Source organism: Talpa europaea (genome assembly GCF_964194135.1).
Source record: "Talpa europaea genome assembly, chromosome: 5".
Taxonomy (NCBI): Eukaryota; Metazoa; Chordata; class Mammalia; order Eulipotyphla; family Talpidae; genus Talpa; species Talpa europaea.
In genome coordinates, this window is record NC_140071.1 from 2,273,948 (window position 1) to 2,292,442 (window position 18,495).

General features: G+C 57.5%; 1 protein-coding gene across 1 annotated transcript in view; it reads left to right on the forward strand.

Annotated features, from left to right (window-relative positions):
- Positions 1-9,825, forward strand: part of ADCY2 (adenylate cyclase 2) — a gene marked incomplete at both ends in the record, with an annotated part of 223,081 nt that extends 213,256 nt beyond the window's left edge. Inside the window, 5 exons of the mRNA XM_084233659.1 lie at positions 1,774-1,920; positions 3,478-3,585; positions 6,421-6,535; positions 7,897-8,021; positions 9,673-9,825. Coding sequence (XP_084089785.1) covers positions 1,774-1,920; positions 3,478-3,585; positions 6,421-6,535; positions 7,897-8,021; positions 9,673-9,825 — 648 coding nt within the window. The remainder of the gene's footprint in view (positions 1-1,773; positions 1,921-3,477; positions 3,586-6,420; positions 6,536-7,896; positions 8,022-9,672) is intronic.
- Between the last annotated feature and the right edge of the window lie 8,670 nt (positions 9,826-18,495).

Genomic DNA, 18,495 nt, shown 5'->3' on the forward strand with positions numbered 1-18,495 from the left:
CTTCCTGGCTCTGCAGAGGGTGGGCTGAGCCTCGGTGCCGCTGGGTGCAGTCACCCCAGAGTGACCCCTAAAACGAGGTGGCCCGCGGCTAGCCTCAGTCCACAACGAGGTTCCCACTCCAGGGTGTTCTGGAACCGGCCTTGGAGACCTGGCACCCACTTAGGCCACAGTCCACATCAACAGCGGCCTCCCCGTGCCGTGTCTATCCCCCCAAGCCCCACGGAGCAGCTGCCCCTCAGAAACAGGGAAAAGCAGTGATTTCGTCATAAGACCAGCTCCAGAGGCTTTCGTTTCTGTGAACCCCCAGGTGTTGTTTTATACTGAAAGCTCCTAGAGGGAATCTGCTCAGTGCAACAAGCCAGACTGAGAAAGACAACCCGGGGTGCACTCACACGTGGTGCATAGAAAAAACAACAAAACAGCGGAACTAAATACAAAAAAAACAAACATTTGGACTCTATACCAATCACAGCAGAGCTGGCGGTGATAAATTGGGGGGCAGAGGACGATGGCGTGATGATCTGGACACTCAGGTGACTTTTATGTGCTGTCGATAGAGACACATGCTGACTCAGCAACACGCACCTGAAGCTTCTGTGGTGCTGCGATGCGGGGCCGCTTGAGCGGAAAAATTAATAATGAAATGAATTCCCTCCAGCTCCGCCATCAGTAGGTGACCGCCCCCCCCCCCCAAGTTCAGGCCCGGGGGCCATGCAGGCTCAGGAAGGGGAGCCCCTGGCCCCAGAAACGTTTTGAAAGGCCCCTTCAGCAGCCGTCAGAGCTTGCTTCCCTGTCTGTTCAAAGAGCCCTTCGGTGTCCACGCCCACCATGGGGGCGGGAAGCCGTGTGGCCGGGGCCTGGCAGCTCCTTCCACAGAGCCAGGCTGGTAAAGCAGGCACGGATGACAGTGCAGCTATGGGGGAATCCACTTTGCAAGCAAACAGTGCACCCCCTTTTCAGCAGAGGGAGCCCTGCCAGTGACCTCCTGCAGAGCCCTCTACCCTGTTCCTCAGAGGGGCTGGGGCAGTTATGCTCAGGAGAGGATTTGGTGCTTTGTGACCACTTGATCCCTGAGTAAACGAGGCAGTGGCCGACATCTCTTGGAGACGCTAAGCAGTTAGCATGTGGATCAACAGGGAGATGGGAAAGCGGGGAGACCCCCTAGTTCCAGCCTGCTTCAGGGGGCGCTGGTGTGGGTACCAGGAGACCAAAATGAGGCAGTCCTGAGTCACTTCTAACACACCTCTGCACACCCACACGTGTGCACACCCGCACACCTCTGCACCCCTGCTCACCTCTGCACACTTTCACGTGCACACCTGCACACCTCTGCACCCTTGCACACCTCGCACACCTGCACGTGCACACCCATCACCTCGGCTCACCTGCACAGGCAGCGCTCATTGCACCTGGTCTTGGTGCTCTCTGCACGGTGCCTTGGGCAGGGCTGCTTTGTCTGTCTGTGCCCGGCCCTGGCATGAAGTCTGGCCCAGAGCCGGCCCTCAGGAGGGACGCGTGTGTCTGTGTGAAGATGCTAAAGTGCATTTCAGTCTGTGACACAAGATGCAGCGGCTCTCACGTTCCAGATGAGCTGCCGAACACTGTGCTGGACGCCCAGACGCCCGCATGGGGGCTCCTCTTCTTCACTGCGGAGGCCCCAGAGGGGAGGGGTTCGGTTGCCGCTCCCTGAGATGCTGCCGGGCCGGGTGGTTTCTCCACTCACCTGCTCGCGGCCAGGCTTCCTGCCTCAGCTCTTCCTTCCACCCCCACCAGGACTTGTACCACCAGTCCTACGACTGCGTCTGCGTCATGTTTGCCTCCATTCCGGATTTCAAGGAGTTCTACACGGAGTCGGACGTGAACAAGGAGGGCCTGGAGTGCCTGCGGCTCCTGAACGAGATCATCGCTGACTTTGACGACGTGGGTACTTCCCAGGCCCGGGCAGCCACCCCCCCCCCCACGCCGGCAGTCCCGAGGGGCCAGGGTCGGGCATGAGGACTCGCCCTTTGCGTGATTCCCAGTGGCGGGGGTTACAGCCTTGTTTTCCCTCTAAGCCCCAGCTAATTTGGGGGATCCCGATATATTTTTTGGGAACAGCTAGCAAAATCTGTGAAATATCCAGTGTGCTTCCGAATTTGCTAGGAAGGCTGAGCTCCAGGGAAATTCCTGCCCATCCCTTTATAGACACAGACGATGATGAACCATCTATTGTGGGAGACCCTTGCCAGGCCCGGGCATGCCCGCGGTCTCTGTCCGCTGTCCGCTGAACTCTGCGGGCTGGCGCGCTCTGTTGCTGGAAGGGCCGTGTGTGTAGGATAGTGCACCGTAGAGGGGACAAAGCGTGTGTTTTGGAATTTAAAATAGATGTCATTTTTCAATTTTCAATATTCCGCCTATGTAGAGAATAATGCGTTTGCTCTCCTGCAAGAACAAACACACCTCTGGAGGCGAGGCTATTGCTGCTTCGTCGTGCTTACCAATGTCGCGCAAACAGAGGAGACCTGACAGCTTGGGCGCCGCTGGTCATGCCCCATGACCCGTAGAGCCGCAGCGATGGGTCAAATAACGTGGTGGTCTCAGACCAAGCCTCTGGAGGTCGGGGGCACCTGTGCGTTTGCACACTTTTGTCACCAAGGTCCACTCAGGATTCGTGGGCAATCGTGGAACTAGAGATTTCTACTGTTGTGCTGGGGCCAGAGTGGAAAATGGTGGAAGTTAAGGAAATGAGCCCCAGACCAGTGGGGACTGTGCTCTTCCCGTTGGGCTGGCCCTGGTGCGGGGATCGGCTCACCGGGCCTCAATGCTCTGATGTGTAATCTTGGAAGAGCGCCTCTGAAAGCAGGGGCACCAGAGAAAGGTGGGAAGATGCTCCCCATCTTTGCCTGGTGCCTCTGAGTGAGCCCTTGTCCGCCTGTGCAGGTGCAGAGCCCTCCAGTGTCCCCCCCACGGTCTAATGCAGAGGGGACCGGGCAGAAGCAGTAACTGGAACTAGAAACAGGGACAAAAAATATCAGGGTCAGGGCCAAGGGGAGGAACAGTTCTAGATCTTTCTTCCCTCTTCCTTGAGCACTCAGAGGTGAAAGCCAATCCTCACACTACACTTGGTCAAACGGCACCTGCCCCCTGAAGAGATGCCCGCCCTCGCTCACCATAGCTTTGTATTCGGGCCTGGCAAAGAGAGTCAGTAAATTTATTTGAGGACTAAATCCCGTGCGTCATAGTTTATCCTGGTTCCTTCACTCGTTAGTGTTAATTGGAAGTAAATCATTATACTGTGTTTCCTTCCAAAGCCATGGTCTTGTGAAATGCATCAAGAGTTCTTTCCCCACAGAGTCCGTGGTTTAAGGGGAATAAGCAGCGGTTGGAATGAGCCAGGTTCTTGTAATCGTGAACTAGAACTTGAAAGGTCTCTAGAAAGTGCTCGCCCTTGGGATTCTGTGCCCACGAAGTGACCAAGTGATTGTCATTGCTTTTTAGCTGCTGTCCAAGCCGAAATTCAGTGGAGTTGAAAAGATCAAGACCATTGGCAGCACATACATGGCAGCAACGGGTCTGAGCGCCGTGCCCAGCCAGGAGTATGCCCAGGTACAGACATGGGGGCCCTGTAGGGCAGGGGAGCCTCAGTGCCAGCCACTGGTCATCCCCAGCCACGGGGTCCTTGCACCGACCTGTGTGGACAGCCACACCTCAGTGACGCAGGTCTTCAGGGAAAAGATGAGAATTCTGGAGGCCTCGGTTCCCAGAACTCCTTGCGCTGGTGCAGAGGGAGAGAGAAGCCAACCACCTGGCCGTGGCCGGATACCAGATCGATATGCAAAAATGTAGACAAGAACTGTTTGTTGTAAGGTGACTCATCAAGGGTGGCTCCTGGTCTTTGGGTAACAGTGTGCTCAGAAAGCAAACTGACCACACAGAAATTTGGTTGAAAAGATTATTTGGGCAGAACTGATTATCTTCATGCAGACGTGTTGAGGGAGTTTTCTGGCATGTGTGTGTGTGTGTGTGTGAGTGTGTGTGTGTAAATAACCTGTGAGTCAACAAACAAAATCCCTTCCCCCCAGAACAGTGAGCTCTCCAGAGATGGTGGGTGCAACACAAGGAGAGAGAACTTTCTGGAGCACGGCTTGCTGTAGGCAGACAGATTCCTCAGAAGAGAGGCAGGCTGAGCCCCTCGTGGTCAGTTCCCACTGCCACACTCCACCCCCCCTCCATGGAAAGTGTGAGAGAGGGACAGAGGCAAAGCAGAGATTCCTCCTCTGGGCACGGCAGGGGAGGGTCCTCTTTGCCTCTAATTCACATGCAAGATTGGAACCCCAAGTGTCTGACTGAGCAGCAGTGTTCTTCCAAGTGAGCGGGTGGCAGCGTTCTGCTCAGCCTGCTCCGTAGTTTTACTCTCAATGGGTATTCGGTGTCTTCGTGATATGAGTAAAAGAAACAAACAGTGGGGGCCTCCCTGGTGGCACGAGAGGTTAAGCACAGCGCTGTGAAGCTGTCTGCAGCCTTTGCAGCATGAGTTCAATCCCCGGCCAGGGAGCTACCCACACGGTGCAGCAGACCTCTCCTGTCTCCCCGCTGCTCCCCCCCTCAGCAGTGGATTTCAGTAGATCCGCCTTTTCTGTTCCCCGCTCTGTCTCTGGTGAATCCTCTCACCCCCCAGAACTCTGGCCTACTCTTCCTGTATGCATAAATAAATAAGTCTTAAAAAAAAAAAAAAGAAAGAAATGAGCAATGAAGGGAGCTTTAAAGACTCTTCGTCTTGTGTCTGATCCGGGCCTAGCAGAAGGAAAAACGTGCACCCCTGGGTCCCTGGCGTTGCGTGTCCTGCGTGGCTGGGTTTCTATGGCAAGAACATTAAAGTGTTGGAAAACTTGAAAATTGTAAAGTAGAGATATGAAAATATACAACATGGTTTTAATTTTAACTATTTCCTTTATACCAAAAACAAATCTACTTGTCATTTTACTTTCCTTGTTTCAATGAAAACAAATACACACTTTTTCAACACTTTTAATGTTCCAGGGGAAAAAAATACCCATTACAAAGAAAAGACTAGCTGCATAGGGTTGTACCTATTTCCTTTTGCCTCAGGCCCTAACCAGCTCTGCGGAGCTGTCGACATCTGTCCTAGTCGCCTCCGGCTGCCCTAATGCCCAGTATCACGGCGTGGGGAGCTGAAGATGGACACTTATTTTCCCACAACTCTGAGGCCAGAAGTCCCAGGTCAAAGCCCCACAGGAGGGCTCCTGGCGAGGGCTCCCCTCCAGGGGGGAAGACAGAGCTCTTAGGAGGGGGAGGACATGCTGGGAGGGGCATGAGTCAGCCCATAGCCCTATCTTTATTGTGATATTTTAATTTATTCTGGATGATTCTGCACTCATTTTGAGGTTTTTTTTAAAGATTTGTTTATTTATGCATACGAGAGCTGGAGTACAGGCCAGAGATGCAGGGAGTGAGAGGATTCACCGGAGACAGAGCGGGGAGCAGAACAGGCAGACTGACGAAACACACTGCTGAGGGGAGCAGCGGGTGGCAGGAGAGGTCTGCCGCGCCATGTGGGTGGGCAGCTACCTGGCCGGCTGGGAATCAAATTCATGCTGCAGAGGCTGTGGATACTGCGTCTCACCCCTGCGCCACCACGCTCCACTAGAACATTCTCCTAACAGCTGAGCTTGTTGGCTCCTCTGAAGCTTGGCACATGAGGCCAGACCCTTTCTCTCTTCACCCTACTCTAGCCCTGAGTCCCCCCGGCTGGTCTCCGAGTGTGGGGGGGGGGGCGCTCTTGACTCTGGAGCTCAGCCCCAACATCAGGACGTCATCAGTCCAGCCTGATGTGACGCAGGGGCCGGGCGTGGAGATTACCCCAGTCTGTTCAGTGACTGAGCACATGCCCACCCCAGCACCCCGCTTTACAGACCTGCTCCCCATGCGAGCCCCCTCTGTTTGTCCCCTCTGATGCTTGTGAGCACGTGCATAGAATAAACTGAGGTTACCTCAATAAAAAGTGATAGAATTCAGGCTGGTGAGGGCAGCTCTGAGTGCCCCCAGGCGGTGTTGGCTCCGTGCTCTCTGCTCCCTGTGTGATGCTGTGAGCTGGTCTGTGGGAGGCGACCAGCAGCTGGGGGGGTGCAGGTGCAGGGATTGGGGGGGCCAGGGGTTGGGAGGAACAGGCGCTGCATCTGCAGCTGCTCTCTCTGGTGGTTCACCCTTCACCCCAGAAGGAGCGGGCACTCAGAGGCTGCCACGGGAGGTCAGTGGACGGCGATGCCAGTACCAGTACTACAGTTGAAAATAAGAACAGGGCAGGCCCCACCCGGGTCCCCACACCCCGTCTCCTGGGGACGCCACTGCATAGTCGGCCGTGGGTCAGGTCTGCGAGCGCCCCCTGGCTGAGCGGGGCTCACGGCCGCCCTGTCCCCGCAGGAGCCCGAGAGGCAGTACATGCACATCGGCACCATGGTGGAGTTCGCGTTCGCGCTGGTGGCCAAGCTGGACGCCATCAACAAGCACTCCTTCAACGACTTCAAGCTGCGAGTGGGTGCGTGGTGGGTGTGGGGGCACTGGGTACGATGGGCAGGGGGGTGAGAGGCGGTCTCAGGGACTGGGCACCCTCGCAAGGTTGTGCAGGCACAGTTACAAATGTGTCATTGAGCCGCAGGACTGGGTGGCAGGTGGGGGGCAATGTCGTGAGCCCCGGAGGCTCTTTTGCCAAATCACGCAAAGATCCTCGGGTTGGTTGGACCCAAGATGTCCCCATGTGGCCTGGCCAGGGACATGGCCATGCTCCAGTCCCACTGCCCCACCCACCCCTGGCCAGGGTCACCTCTGCAAGCCCTGCTGGCAAGTGCCATGGCCAGGAGATGCATCCAGTGGTCAGAGGTGGAGCAACGTTCCCATCAAAAGCAGTGCATCCTGGGATGGTTGTCACGGTCCACACTCCTGGGGTCCCGGCCTACAAGGACAGGAAAGATGGGCCCCTAGTTCTGAGCAGCCAGAGCTTTAAAGGTGGAATGGTCAATCCAGGAGAAAAAAAAATCCCACTTCCTTTCAAAATAATCTTTCTAGTATGTTCTTCCCTTAAATGCAATTGATTCTTCAGCACGTTTTATGAATGCTTGCCTTTTACAAATGTTTATCCAGAAATAAAAACCAGGTGTGTTCTGAGCCCTGGGGTCACAGGCGGCTGCCCAGCCCTTGGGGACACTTGTGGCTTCTGAAAGGCAGTCACCGAGGAGTTCTGGTGACCAGCCCCGTCTGGGCAGCCTCTCACTACTCCTGCAAGCCAGTTCCCGTTTTTAAAAACCCCAACATCTAGCACCGTTTCCCTCCTGTGCTCTACGCGTTCCAAATTCAACCCCGGGAACACCGCGGGCCGCTCAAGCCCGGGGGCCTCTTCCCCCTGTGTCTCCTGTGACCTGTTGGCTCTGGACACGCTTTTCTTCACACTCCCCCGCCCCCCTGCACAGTGGCCACATGACAGAACAGCCACGAGGACAGCACCTGCCCTCACAGCCCCGCTGAAAACATGTGCATATTCCAAAGTTCACGCTAATTACAGAACTCTTGGAACATGATCATCACTTGCTAAGATGATAGCGCGACATAGAACAAGAGCGGCGCCCCGGGGTTTAGTTTTTAAAAGCGTGCCAAGTTTACGTCGTTTTGGAATAACGCTAAATGGACGTGGAAACAGCAGTCAGGTCTAGAGGGAGAAAGACAAGCGTGCACATTTAACTTTCTGGAGATGCCAGAGGAGAGGAGGTGCCTCTCTTTGCCTTGGCGTTCCAGGAGTTGGGCGGATGTCTGTGCCGTGATGAGGCTCGAGAATGACCTCACTCAACTTTTCTGGCCGAGACGGCTCTGCCCTTGACCTTGCTAACCCGATCCCGGTGTGTGCAGGCATCAACCACGGCCCCGTGATCGCGGGCGTCATCGGCGCGCAGAAGCCTCAGTATGACATCTGGGGGAACACGGTGAATGTGGCGAGTCGCATGGACAGCACCGGAGTCCTGGACAAAATACAGGTGATCAGGCCGCCCTGCTGTCGTGGCGTGTCGGCCCGTGTGGGGCCGCGCGAGAGTAGAGGAGAATGTATTACGCGAAGGAAAGACAGTGACCCTCGATGCTTACGTAGACCTTTCAGTGGGGGAATGTTCTTTCATGTCTGCGGTTTTGGAAGAACGTGATCTCGATGCGCGCCAGTATGGCGGATGGGGGCCTGAGCGGGAGGCTGAGGAGCGGGACTCTCACCTCGACGCCCTCTCCCCACCCCACACCTGGCGAAGGGGGCTGCAAGGGAGAGGGACCGAGAGGCAAAGCAGTCACAACCCCTCCTCCCTCCCTGGAGAGCCCCAGGTGGAGCCCTCAACAGATTCGGCTCTGTCTGCAGACTGGGGCGGGCTCCTGCCTGTGTCTCCCCTTATCTGCAAAGCCAGGGTCTTCTCAGCTGAGCCTGTGCAGGTCACCTGTGCATGTCACCTGTGCATGTCACCTGTCTCCCCTTGAGACAGCGCCTTTGGCAGGAGGGGCTTCTCCCACCCTCAAGCAGCGGGACTCCTGGCCTGGGTCCGAGTGGAGGACAGTGCAGGCTCAGGCCGAGACAGCAAGTTCAGGGCAGGATAACACCCCCACCCATGCTGGAGAGAGACGTGTCTCTCCCTCCACGTGCAAGAGCCACTCACCTGGATGCAGCGGCTGGGGCTGGGGCCGGGGCCAGGCTTGTCTGTGAGCCCCTGCGCCAATCTAGTGATGTGAGATTTCCAGCCGCCCGATGCTGGTGCAAACCCCTGGGTCTCAGCTTTAGATCCTGTCTCTCTTGCACGTGAAAACTGCAGTGCAGGCCACTCACAGGAGCTGCTACCCCTTCCCAGCGGGTCTTCTCCGTCTGTGTTAAAACCTGTTTTTATCTTCTTATTATTACTTTGCATTGTGTTTGATCGAGGTGCGTTGGCTGACCACGCCGTACGTGGTGTACACGAAGGGACTCAGACCTCCTCAGGCCACTGCCCCCCTGTGGAGCCCCAGTTCTGCAGTCAGATTTCTAGGATTTCAGTTTGGCTTTGTCTGAGCCTTTGCTTTGTTTCCCTGTTTTCCACACCGGGACTCGCCCGGTGCTTGTCTTGGGCCTTCTGACCTCGTTCACTCAGCATCATCCCTCCAGCCCCATCCATGTTGCTGCAAATGGCAAGATTTTGTCTTTTTTTAAATCTATTCTTAATACACCTGATGTGATGATATGACACTTAGGACAATTCATGACCATCCCGCGGCCACCCCCACCGGCTCCCAGGCGCCGTCTCGTCCCCGGGCCTCTCCCCAAGCGTGTCACTGCACATGGCTGAACTGTAGGGGGAATCCAGGCCCCGTTCAGCTTCCAGGGGTGAAGCAGGGGGACATGATTCAGTTGTATGACCGGTGACCTTGGCCTTAACCGCATGGAGGCTGCGAGACGAACCGTGGGCCAAGGGTCCCCGTCTGGCTCTCCCAGCCCCGATTAAACAGTGTCCTTGGAAATCCTCTCTCTCCTGGATCACTCCCTCCCCGCCCGCGTCTCAGGAGTGGGGCCACTGGGCCAGAGAGCATGGGCGATTCCGTCCCTTTACCCCTGAGTCCAAACGCCCCTCCGGGGCAGTGTCCAGCACACGGCTGACGCCTGTCCTCTGTCCCATGCCGCAGGTCACGGAGGAGACGAGCCTCGTCCTGCAGACCCTGGGCTATGCCTGCACGTGCCGGGGGGTCATCAACGTCAAGGGCAAGGGGGAGCTGAAGACGTACTTCGTGAACACGGAGATGTCGAGGTCGCTCTCGCAGAGCAACCTGGCGTCCTGAGGCTGCCCGCTCTGGCCGCGCGGTCCGCAGGAAGGTACGAGCGTCTGTCCCCCTGTCTGGACGCGCCTGCTCCGTCCTGTCCCGGGAGCCTGGGCACATGCCTGGTGGCCTGGGCACACGCCTGGTGGCCCAGGCTGGCGCTGGCCCTGTGCGGGCGCCGGGACGGCCACTGCTCTGTGCTTACTTCGAAGCAAACGGGAGAAGGCGCGTGTGCGCCAGGAGAGGTGCAGCAGCGGTTCTTAAGGCAATAAAACTAGGGGGTGTATGTGATCTTCTGGTGCATGTTCTTCTCTGGAAAATACGGTAGCTCGCCAGCCGCCTCTGCTAGTCTGATACTAAAACACGCAGTACTTGTGATGAGACCCCGTCCCCCCACGTGACCGTGTCCCCCATGTCTTGTCGCCCGTGGCCGCCCCCGCCCCCGTGGGGGCCCGTGACTGTCCCCCGCTCTGTGTCTCCCGCCAGCAGCTCGTCGCCGCCCATCACCAGGATTAGTTCTCACACTAAGACCAGTTTTGTACCCAACGCGTCTGATGTTTTGATGCCATTGTCTTTTGTATGGTTAATTCATTAAAGTTTTATGTACTTTGGTTTCTAGTCCACGTGTCTTTCTTCCCCTCCCTGCCTCGTCTCCCCTGTGGTCTGCCCCGGCGTCGAGGTTTTCCTTTGTCCGTCCGCTCTCCTTGGCGTGTTAGTTCAGAAATGGCCGTCAGGAGGCGAGGAGTGAGACTTGCGTCTCTGCCCGTTACTCAGGCGGTGATGAGAACCTGGGGCGTGACCCCCGGGAGGAAAGCGAGCGTCCTCGGGGTGTCCGGTGGGCTGGTCTCCCTTTGGGCGCGGCAGGGCAGATGTCTTCCAGCTAGCGCCCCGCCGCCCCGGGCTCTGGCCTGGGAAGCCGACGAGGGCGCGTCGGGCAGGCTGCCGGAGAGGGGCCGGCTGGGAATCAGCAGTCACGTCGTCAGGATTCCGGGCCCCCCGGGCTGTCTGCGAGGTCCGAGGCCTGAGAAGGCAGAGCCGAGGTGTGTGCATTTGTGCAGAGAACACACCTGGGGATGTTTGTTCTTGTAAATGCAACCCTGACGTTTGGGGCTTTGCCAAAGCATGAAAACTGGAGTGGTCATGCCTCGTCCAGGCTTTCAAAGCCAAGCAAAGCTGGGCACCTGCTTGCTTTTCTCAGCTCAGGGCACCTGGGCAGGTGGAGGACCCAGATGCTCTGGGAGGAAGTCGCTTGTTTGGGGGAGCTGAGACTCGAAGCTTGAACCCTGGGTGTGATTCCTGGTTTCTACTCACTGTGTATCTTTGAACACTTCGCTCAGCGCCTCAGAGGGTGCTCTCCCGGGCGCTCCGGATCAGGTAGATGGAGTGAGCTGTGAGGGGGCTAAGCCTGCCAAGGAGGGGCGCCCCCCAGGACCCCCAGCTCCCAGCCACTGTCCCTCGGGTCTGACTCACTCCATCAAAAGCACACTGGACACTCGTACCTGGCCTTCCCCGCCACATGGGCACACGGGCTGGTTCGCTCAGTTGTGTGCTGCAGTCAGGGAGTTTGATCCTATAATCACAACTCAGCAGTTAATCCCCCACAAGGTGATTGAAAGAAGAAAGAGTCCGGGCGCTTTTCTCTTCACTCTCACCGAAATCCAGGCCCGGAGGCCCCAGGGTGCAGCCGCTTCTGGGACAGATGAGTCCTCCCGGGAGGCAGCAGCATCCACCCTGGGGCGCTCGGGTCCCTGTCCTCTCTAGACCCCCAAGGGGGTGTTTCTCCACCGTCACCCCCTCCCTCCCTGTAGGGTAAGGTAAAAGGTATCAGGCTTTTCTGCCCTTCCGCCATCAGGATAGATGAGGGAGCCCTGTGATCCTGGGTGCATGCCTGATGGCGGCACCTGAAGTGGGTCCACCTGAGCTAAGAGACTGATTTATAAGGGTGGTGCAGCAGAGTGCGGGGCGGTGGTAGTGCGGTGTCGAGGGTGGAGGAGTGGAGTGTACGAAGGAGTGTTGGAGCGACTACAAACCCCGGCGAAGAGCATGTGGCTGCTAAAACCGTTCATAAACCTGCTCGGAATGGGTTGGTTGCCATACACTCCCCCACCACGAGCGGCTCTAAGGGAGAGCCGCTCTGCCTCGAGGCTGAGAGCCAGTCTTACCAAACGAGACTTTCTATAACAAAGTCACGGCCACAGTCCAGCTCGCAAAGGCCTGTGGGTACACAGCTCCGCAAAGTGTGTGCCCTCCACACACGTGCTAGAAATGCAGACACTCAGGCCCAAACTGGACCTAAGGGGACCTGGGACTCCTGGAGGGCCCCCCCCAGGCTTGCCGAGCTCAGAGGCCTTGCTCTCCAGGTGACTCTGATCCCCAGGCAAACCCGGCACCTGCCTTCTAGAAGTGCGGGAGCCGGCGAGAGGTGGGCTCCGGCCTCGGGCAGGCAGCGTGAGAGTGAGAGGAGAGGAGAGAGGCCAAACTGCCTGCTCCCACCGGGGAGGCGGGTCCTAGACAAGCCGGCAGACTCCTGCCACCTCTCCTAGGAGCCCACAGGGGGCAGAGGACCTGGGCCTCGGCCCTCCCCGCGATGTCAGCAGCAGGTGCAAAGCCCCTCAGCTTCGGGGGCGGGGAGCCCTCTCCTGCGAGCAGCCCTGGCAGTGGAGAGTTTCCAGCATCTGTTCAGAGCTGTCTGCGTTGTGCCCCGAATGCCCCGTGCCAGTCCTCCCGGCTCAGTGTCCTCCCCAAACACAGCAGCCGCCCAGCCTAGACGGTGGGGCCCGGATGACCCGAAACCAAGTCTTTCCTTCTGTCTCTCCTTGACGGCATCAATGGGCCTCACTTGACTGTAAAAGTGTCGAGGCCACAAGCAGCAGGGCCCCGGCCCCTCACACCTGGCTCCCCAGGCCTGCGGAGGGCCCCGTGGGCTGCTGGGCCACGGAGGGGGCGTGACCACCCCCCGGTCCTTCTAAGAGGGTGGACAAACCAATGAAGGACGGGTTAGCAGGACGATGGCAGGTTACGTCTGGCAGTGGACGAGGTTGTGAACCTAAAGAATAAAGGAGCAGACCAGAGGTATTTATCCTGGACTTAGGGGCCTGGGGCATCGCGGGTGGGGGACTTCACGTGACAAAGAGGGTGACCTCACCCTCACCCTGAGAATAAAGGTGAGAGACTCTTAGCTGGAAAGAAGCCGGACACTGCTCAGCCCATGAATGGGTGGGACCCCCAAACTACGTTCTTCAGAAAAGGGGGTCAATGGTGGTTTCTCCATCTAGGAAAAGGGCGGCACCCGAGGCCTGACCATCTCTTCTTTGATTAGGGAAGGAAAGACACGGGCGAGGACGGGCGGCTCCTCTCCTGCAGGGACTTCCCGGCTCTCGGCTCCATCCTCTGCACACCAAGGGGGCGTCTTGAGGAGGCCAGTTCCGAGAACCCTCATTCTGATGCTGGCGCACAGACAAAACCACCTAAGGATGCGTTTTCCAGAATGTATCTGTGCTAACGCGTGAGACTGTGCGTTGACTTTTTCCTCGCTGTCCAACAAACGTGAGCTCCTGTGCAAGCTTGCCCAGCTCAAGCCCTGTTTGCTGTTCAAGGCAGAAGGTTAAGCGAGTGGGATCTGACTTACCGTAAGTGATTGAGGTTGACTTTGTTATTACAGTTACTGCCGGATGAAGGTCTTTCTTAGCGATGCCTTGTCTTTCTTGGTGATCAAGACTGAAGAAAGAAGAATTTATAAAAATCCCCAAACTTTACATATTTTCTATTGTTACTATAAATAGGTGTCATGCACCCAAAGGAATTCCAAATACACTACTGCTATTTATTTGTAAAATAAAATGCAATAAAAGGTACCCGGAGTGAGGAAAGTGTGTTCAAAAGAATAAAGAAAGTCACTGGGCTGGGGATTGCCGGCAGCTGGGTGTCCTCGCAGAATCAAAACAATAAAGCCAGTGGCGAGGAATCAGCCCTGAGATGAATTAGCTCACCGGCCTGGTAACTGTTCAGCTGTGGGAAATTTAATTGATGAGGAATGATTTCTTCCGAGGGATTCAGTCATTAAAAGTACAGCAGATGCCTTGATTCCTGAATAAATTTCAAATTATCTCCAGAGTAAACATTCCCAGCTTCAGGTTAGAAGCAGCTGCTCCCCACGGGGAAACCGGAGACTCCGTCTGGGGTCCAGTGGCTTCTGTGTTGACACCGACCCCCGTGATCCTGGTCCCCAGGAGCTGCTCAAAACTCTGACACCCACTTCACAGAAGACGAAACGTGGGCGCAAACGGGGGTGGCTCGCCCTACGCCTCGGTGATGTGTGATTTATAATAAGAAATCGTGTCTCTGCTGTCTCCCCTTTCTGGCGCCTGCCCATAAAACCCTGGGAAACTGGAGCCAGGAACCAGCAAGGCCTTTTGTTACTTTAACGAGGTGCTTTGGGGCTGGACCTTAGGGTGTGGGCTGGTTGCTGGGAGGACCACCCAGCGGTGATGTCACGGGGACTCCCAGGTGGGGGCGCAGGTGCCCCCCTCTCTCCACAGAGGACTGCCTCTTCCAGGTCCATCCTGACCCCCGGAGGGGGCTGGTCGTGAGGCCCTTGACTTCATCATCGTGCCCAAGTAATTGCCTCCACCCCACCCCAGGAGGACGGGGTTCAGAGCTCCCAGCTGGTGGGCGCGGGAGACATGGGGCGGGCGCCTGGGAGGCTTGGACCCTCTCCCCAGGCCTGGCCCATCTGGCCCACCAAGATCTGTTCTTCCATCACAGTCCAGGAACTGTGGAGTTAACTGGTCCCCATTTTGTGATTCTATGAGCCGCTGTAGCAGGAGGGTCCAGCAGGGGGTGCAAGAGCCCCTGCCTTGGGGGGGGGGCCCTTGGACGATGTCTCCTCACAATGGCTTGATTTCTTGGATATGCACACGAATGGGGGAACCCCCTAAATTGGAAATTGGTCTCAGAACCCCAAATTTAACCAAATTTAAGTTTGCAGGTGCCAGAATCTGACCGCCCACGTCCAGGTCCTCCATGACCTTCTCCCCTGAGCTGGCCGGGGGTCACCCTCCTTCCTGGAGCTTCTGTTCTCAATTGTGCAAGATTCTGTCGCGGCGAAGGCAATTTCCGCTCTCACTGCCCTTGAAGCAGGGAAGCCCTCGGGCAGCCAGTGTGTCGAGCCCTGGTGTGCACGGCCCCACCCTACCCTACACCTCCTTCCCGACGCCCCTGAGAGCGGAGGAAGCCCACCAGGCCTGAGGGGAACAAAATCTGACTTTATTCAGGTGCTCCCTGTGGCTCCATCTCTATCATCACTTTACCCAAAGCGATTGCGCCAGAAATCGGCCACCGGAGTCACCTTTCCTGCCTACTAGCGCAGCCTGGCCAGGCTCACGGGCGGGCGAGGAGGCGCTAAGGTGCGGGCCGAGCCCAAGAGGCGTCGGACGGCGCCCAGTGTCCCTGGGATGGGGAGACAGCTAGGAGGGCGTCAGGCCGGGGAGATGTAGCCGAAGCCCGGCTCCTGGATGCAGTGAATGTCGTTCTTCCTGTAGAAGTCGGCCGACAGGTGGTTGGTGCGCCGGTGGTCCCGGGATGGGGGCTCCAGGGGCTGGTGGATGCGCTTCCCGTAGACGGAGGACGACAGCACCCCCACGGGCCGCTCCTGCTCCTGCGGGACCGCGAGGCTCGGTCAGCGGGGCGATGGCAGCTCCTTCCTGGCCCCCGGCCCGTGGTCCCGAAGCCACTTCTGCCCGGCCACGCACATGCTGTGCCCTGCCTCCCGCCCCCCAGCCTCAAGGGCCGGCCCCGCACCCGCACCCGAGGGAAACCTCTCAAACTAGGGGCCCCGGCCCTCGGCTCACAGCCTTCGTCCTGGGTCCACAGAGGAGTGGCAGGGCCAGGCGCTGGGCCGGGTGCTCCCATGCAGGCTCTGGGTCCTCCTTCCTGCCCCTCCCGCCCCTGGCGTGCTGCAGCCTGGTCCCCTGGCCGCCTCTGCCCATACACACCGCCCAGCTTCCCCCTCAGCTCTTCCCGACTCCTGCCCCTGCCTGCCCTCAGGCCCCGGGTTCTGCTCAAGGTCACAGGCTCCCCGATGCTTGCCCTCCCCCCTTTCACTTTCCCTGTCCCCGTGGTGGTGCCCGCCTGCCACCCGTCGCTGCCTGGCATCCTCTCCTTATTTGTCTTTCCTTCGCCCCGTGGAGCCGCAGCGCGGGAGGACAGGGTCTCAGCCCTTCCCGCTCAGCAGCGCCTGGGAGAGGAAAGCGCTCACGTCACTGCCCCTCGGGACAGACCATCAGGCTCTGAAGCAGTGGAGAGAGAGGCCGGTGTCCGGGCGGAAGAGGGAGCAGCCCGGAGCAGCTGCACCCCTTGGCTGCACCCCAGCGCTCCATGGAAATGCCTGGAGGCTCTTGAGCGAGGCCGGCCACGGTGCAGACCTGGCATCCCCGCGGGAGCCACCAGAGAGAGCTCTGGCCCCGCGCCTTGTGTCAGAGACTCCAGTACTGGCCAGCACCTGCCCGGCCTGTCCCGGACACGCCCTGTCGGGCCGACTCCGCAGACTTGGGTGACGTGCAGGCATGGGGGGTGCAGGAGGGTGGGCCGAGGGCAGAGAGGCCTGAGCACCCTAGGGAGACCCCAGGGTCCCTCGCACCCACCCACCGTCCTGACCTCCTCACCCTAGGTCCTGTCCACTCCACTGGCCCCGCACCTGGGCGCTGGCACAGGGGAACCCCCCCCTCCAAGCCCCAGGAAATGACGCGATGCTGTGCCCTGTGCGGCGGGCTCAGGGGCCGGAGGAAGCTCTGGACACCCTGGAGGCCGGTGTCCCCACAGCAGCCGGCCCCAAGGCTAAGCCAGGACGACTGTGCCCATTGCCAGCCCCGCGCTCACCGAGTCACTGGACCCCGCAGGATAGTCCACAGACTCTGCAGCGGCGCCTCGCGAGTGCCGGCAGCCCCACGGGGGCTTGTCTCCCCCTTGGCAGCCCAGTGGAGGCGCCGAAGGCGACCCCCACGCCCCAGCCCGTCTGCTGCTCTGGTTAGTGTCCACCGAGCATTACCTCCTTGTTCACGTGAAGCCCCAGGCTTTTGGCGTGTTCTCTGTCATCACGGTGCAATTTCGGGTTATACCCGGGATTCTTGTGGAAAACGCAGTCGTAGAGAGAAATGATTCCTGTCTGGGCGTGGAGAGAGAGAGAGGGGCCTGAGCCACAGGGATTCCGCCACAGAATTTGCCCGCTCACACTCCCCGGAGGAAATGCGGACAGGGGAGGGAGGGTCACCCCTAGCTGGACGGCGGTGACCGGGCATGGCGGCCGGGCCCCCGCAGGGCAGGTGTGACCCCGGGGTGTGGGCTGGTCTCCTGGCCGTTTCCCTTTGCTCCTCACAGGGGACAGAGGTGACCCCTCTCCTTTCCCTGACTCTGTCACTGGAGTCCAAACCTTGACGTAGTGAGCATCCACTGGCCCTTAGACTGAGGATCTGTGCGAGTGTATATTCACCTTCATTTTTACCTTTTTCATTTCTTAAAGTTTCTATAATGTGCTTGTACAATTTAGAAAAATGAACATCTGAACACTAGGAGAATATAACAAAACAGAAGTGATGCTGGCAGTGAGTGGCTAGCAGGCGGCTGTCACTGGCAAATTCCTTTCTAGAGAGATGAAACCATTTTCCTTAATCATGTGGTGTAGCTAGAATAACTGTAATTCATACATACATACACATATATGTAATATAAGCATATATCAAGCATCCATAAAGCACACAGCCCTGGTATATTAGAAAATCATCCAGTGAAAAGCTATCACTGTAATATAGCCATTTTTTCATAAAAGATAAGATACATGTGACCGATGGAATACTACTCGGCCATGAAAAAGATGAACGCTTGCCATTTCCAACAACATGGATGGGGAAGGGGTGATGCTAAATGAAAATAAGCCCGAGGAGAAAGACAAACAACACATGATTTCACTCGAATGTGGAATATAAAGAAACAACACAAGGGAACTGGCAAAACTAAATGAAAACAAAGCCTAGAAATGACTGCAGAATTGAGACCAAGTTTTTAATAGTAACATAAATCGGCCCTATTTGGTATCTAGCAAAAGGAGAAGAAACCCATTTGCTAGCTGCATTGAACCCCCTGTAACCCCAGAGGTGCTGGGGTTTGGGAGCACTGGTCTCTAACCTGTGCTTGCTTTTTTGTTCTCTGGGGATAGGTGATAGTAATGCTGGATGATTTCCTCCACCCGTGGGCCTGAGGTAGACGGTAAACAGCAGAGAGATGGGGCCAGGTGCTGTTGCAAGTTTCAGGACCACACAGGCCGTGACTGCGAGCCTCAGCCGTGGGCAGCAATGGGATGACTCCAGCAGAGGTGGCTCCTAGCAGCCTTGGCCAATCACTCACAGGTCACCACCTTGCAGGGCTGCTGGTCTCAGCTCGGACCTGGCACTGTCCTGGTGCATGAGTCACCCAACAAGAAAATATTTAGAGGCATTACTTGAAGGTTCCTAGGAATTCCAAGGGCAACACGCCAAGGCACTTATTGGGCGCTGGCTAGAATCCTGGTTTGCCCAAGTTCAAAGTCACTCCAGCAACTTGGAGGCAGCAGCCCCGGTGTCTGCACTGGCGGCTGGCTGGTCAGTTCATGGGGTCACTGCACATACGCCCAAGCTTCTCATCACTGTCTGCTCTCCTGCC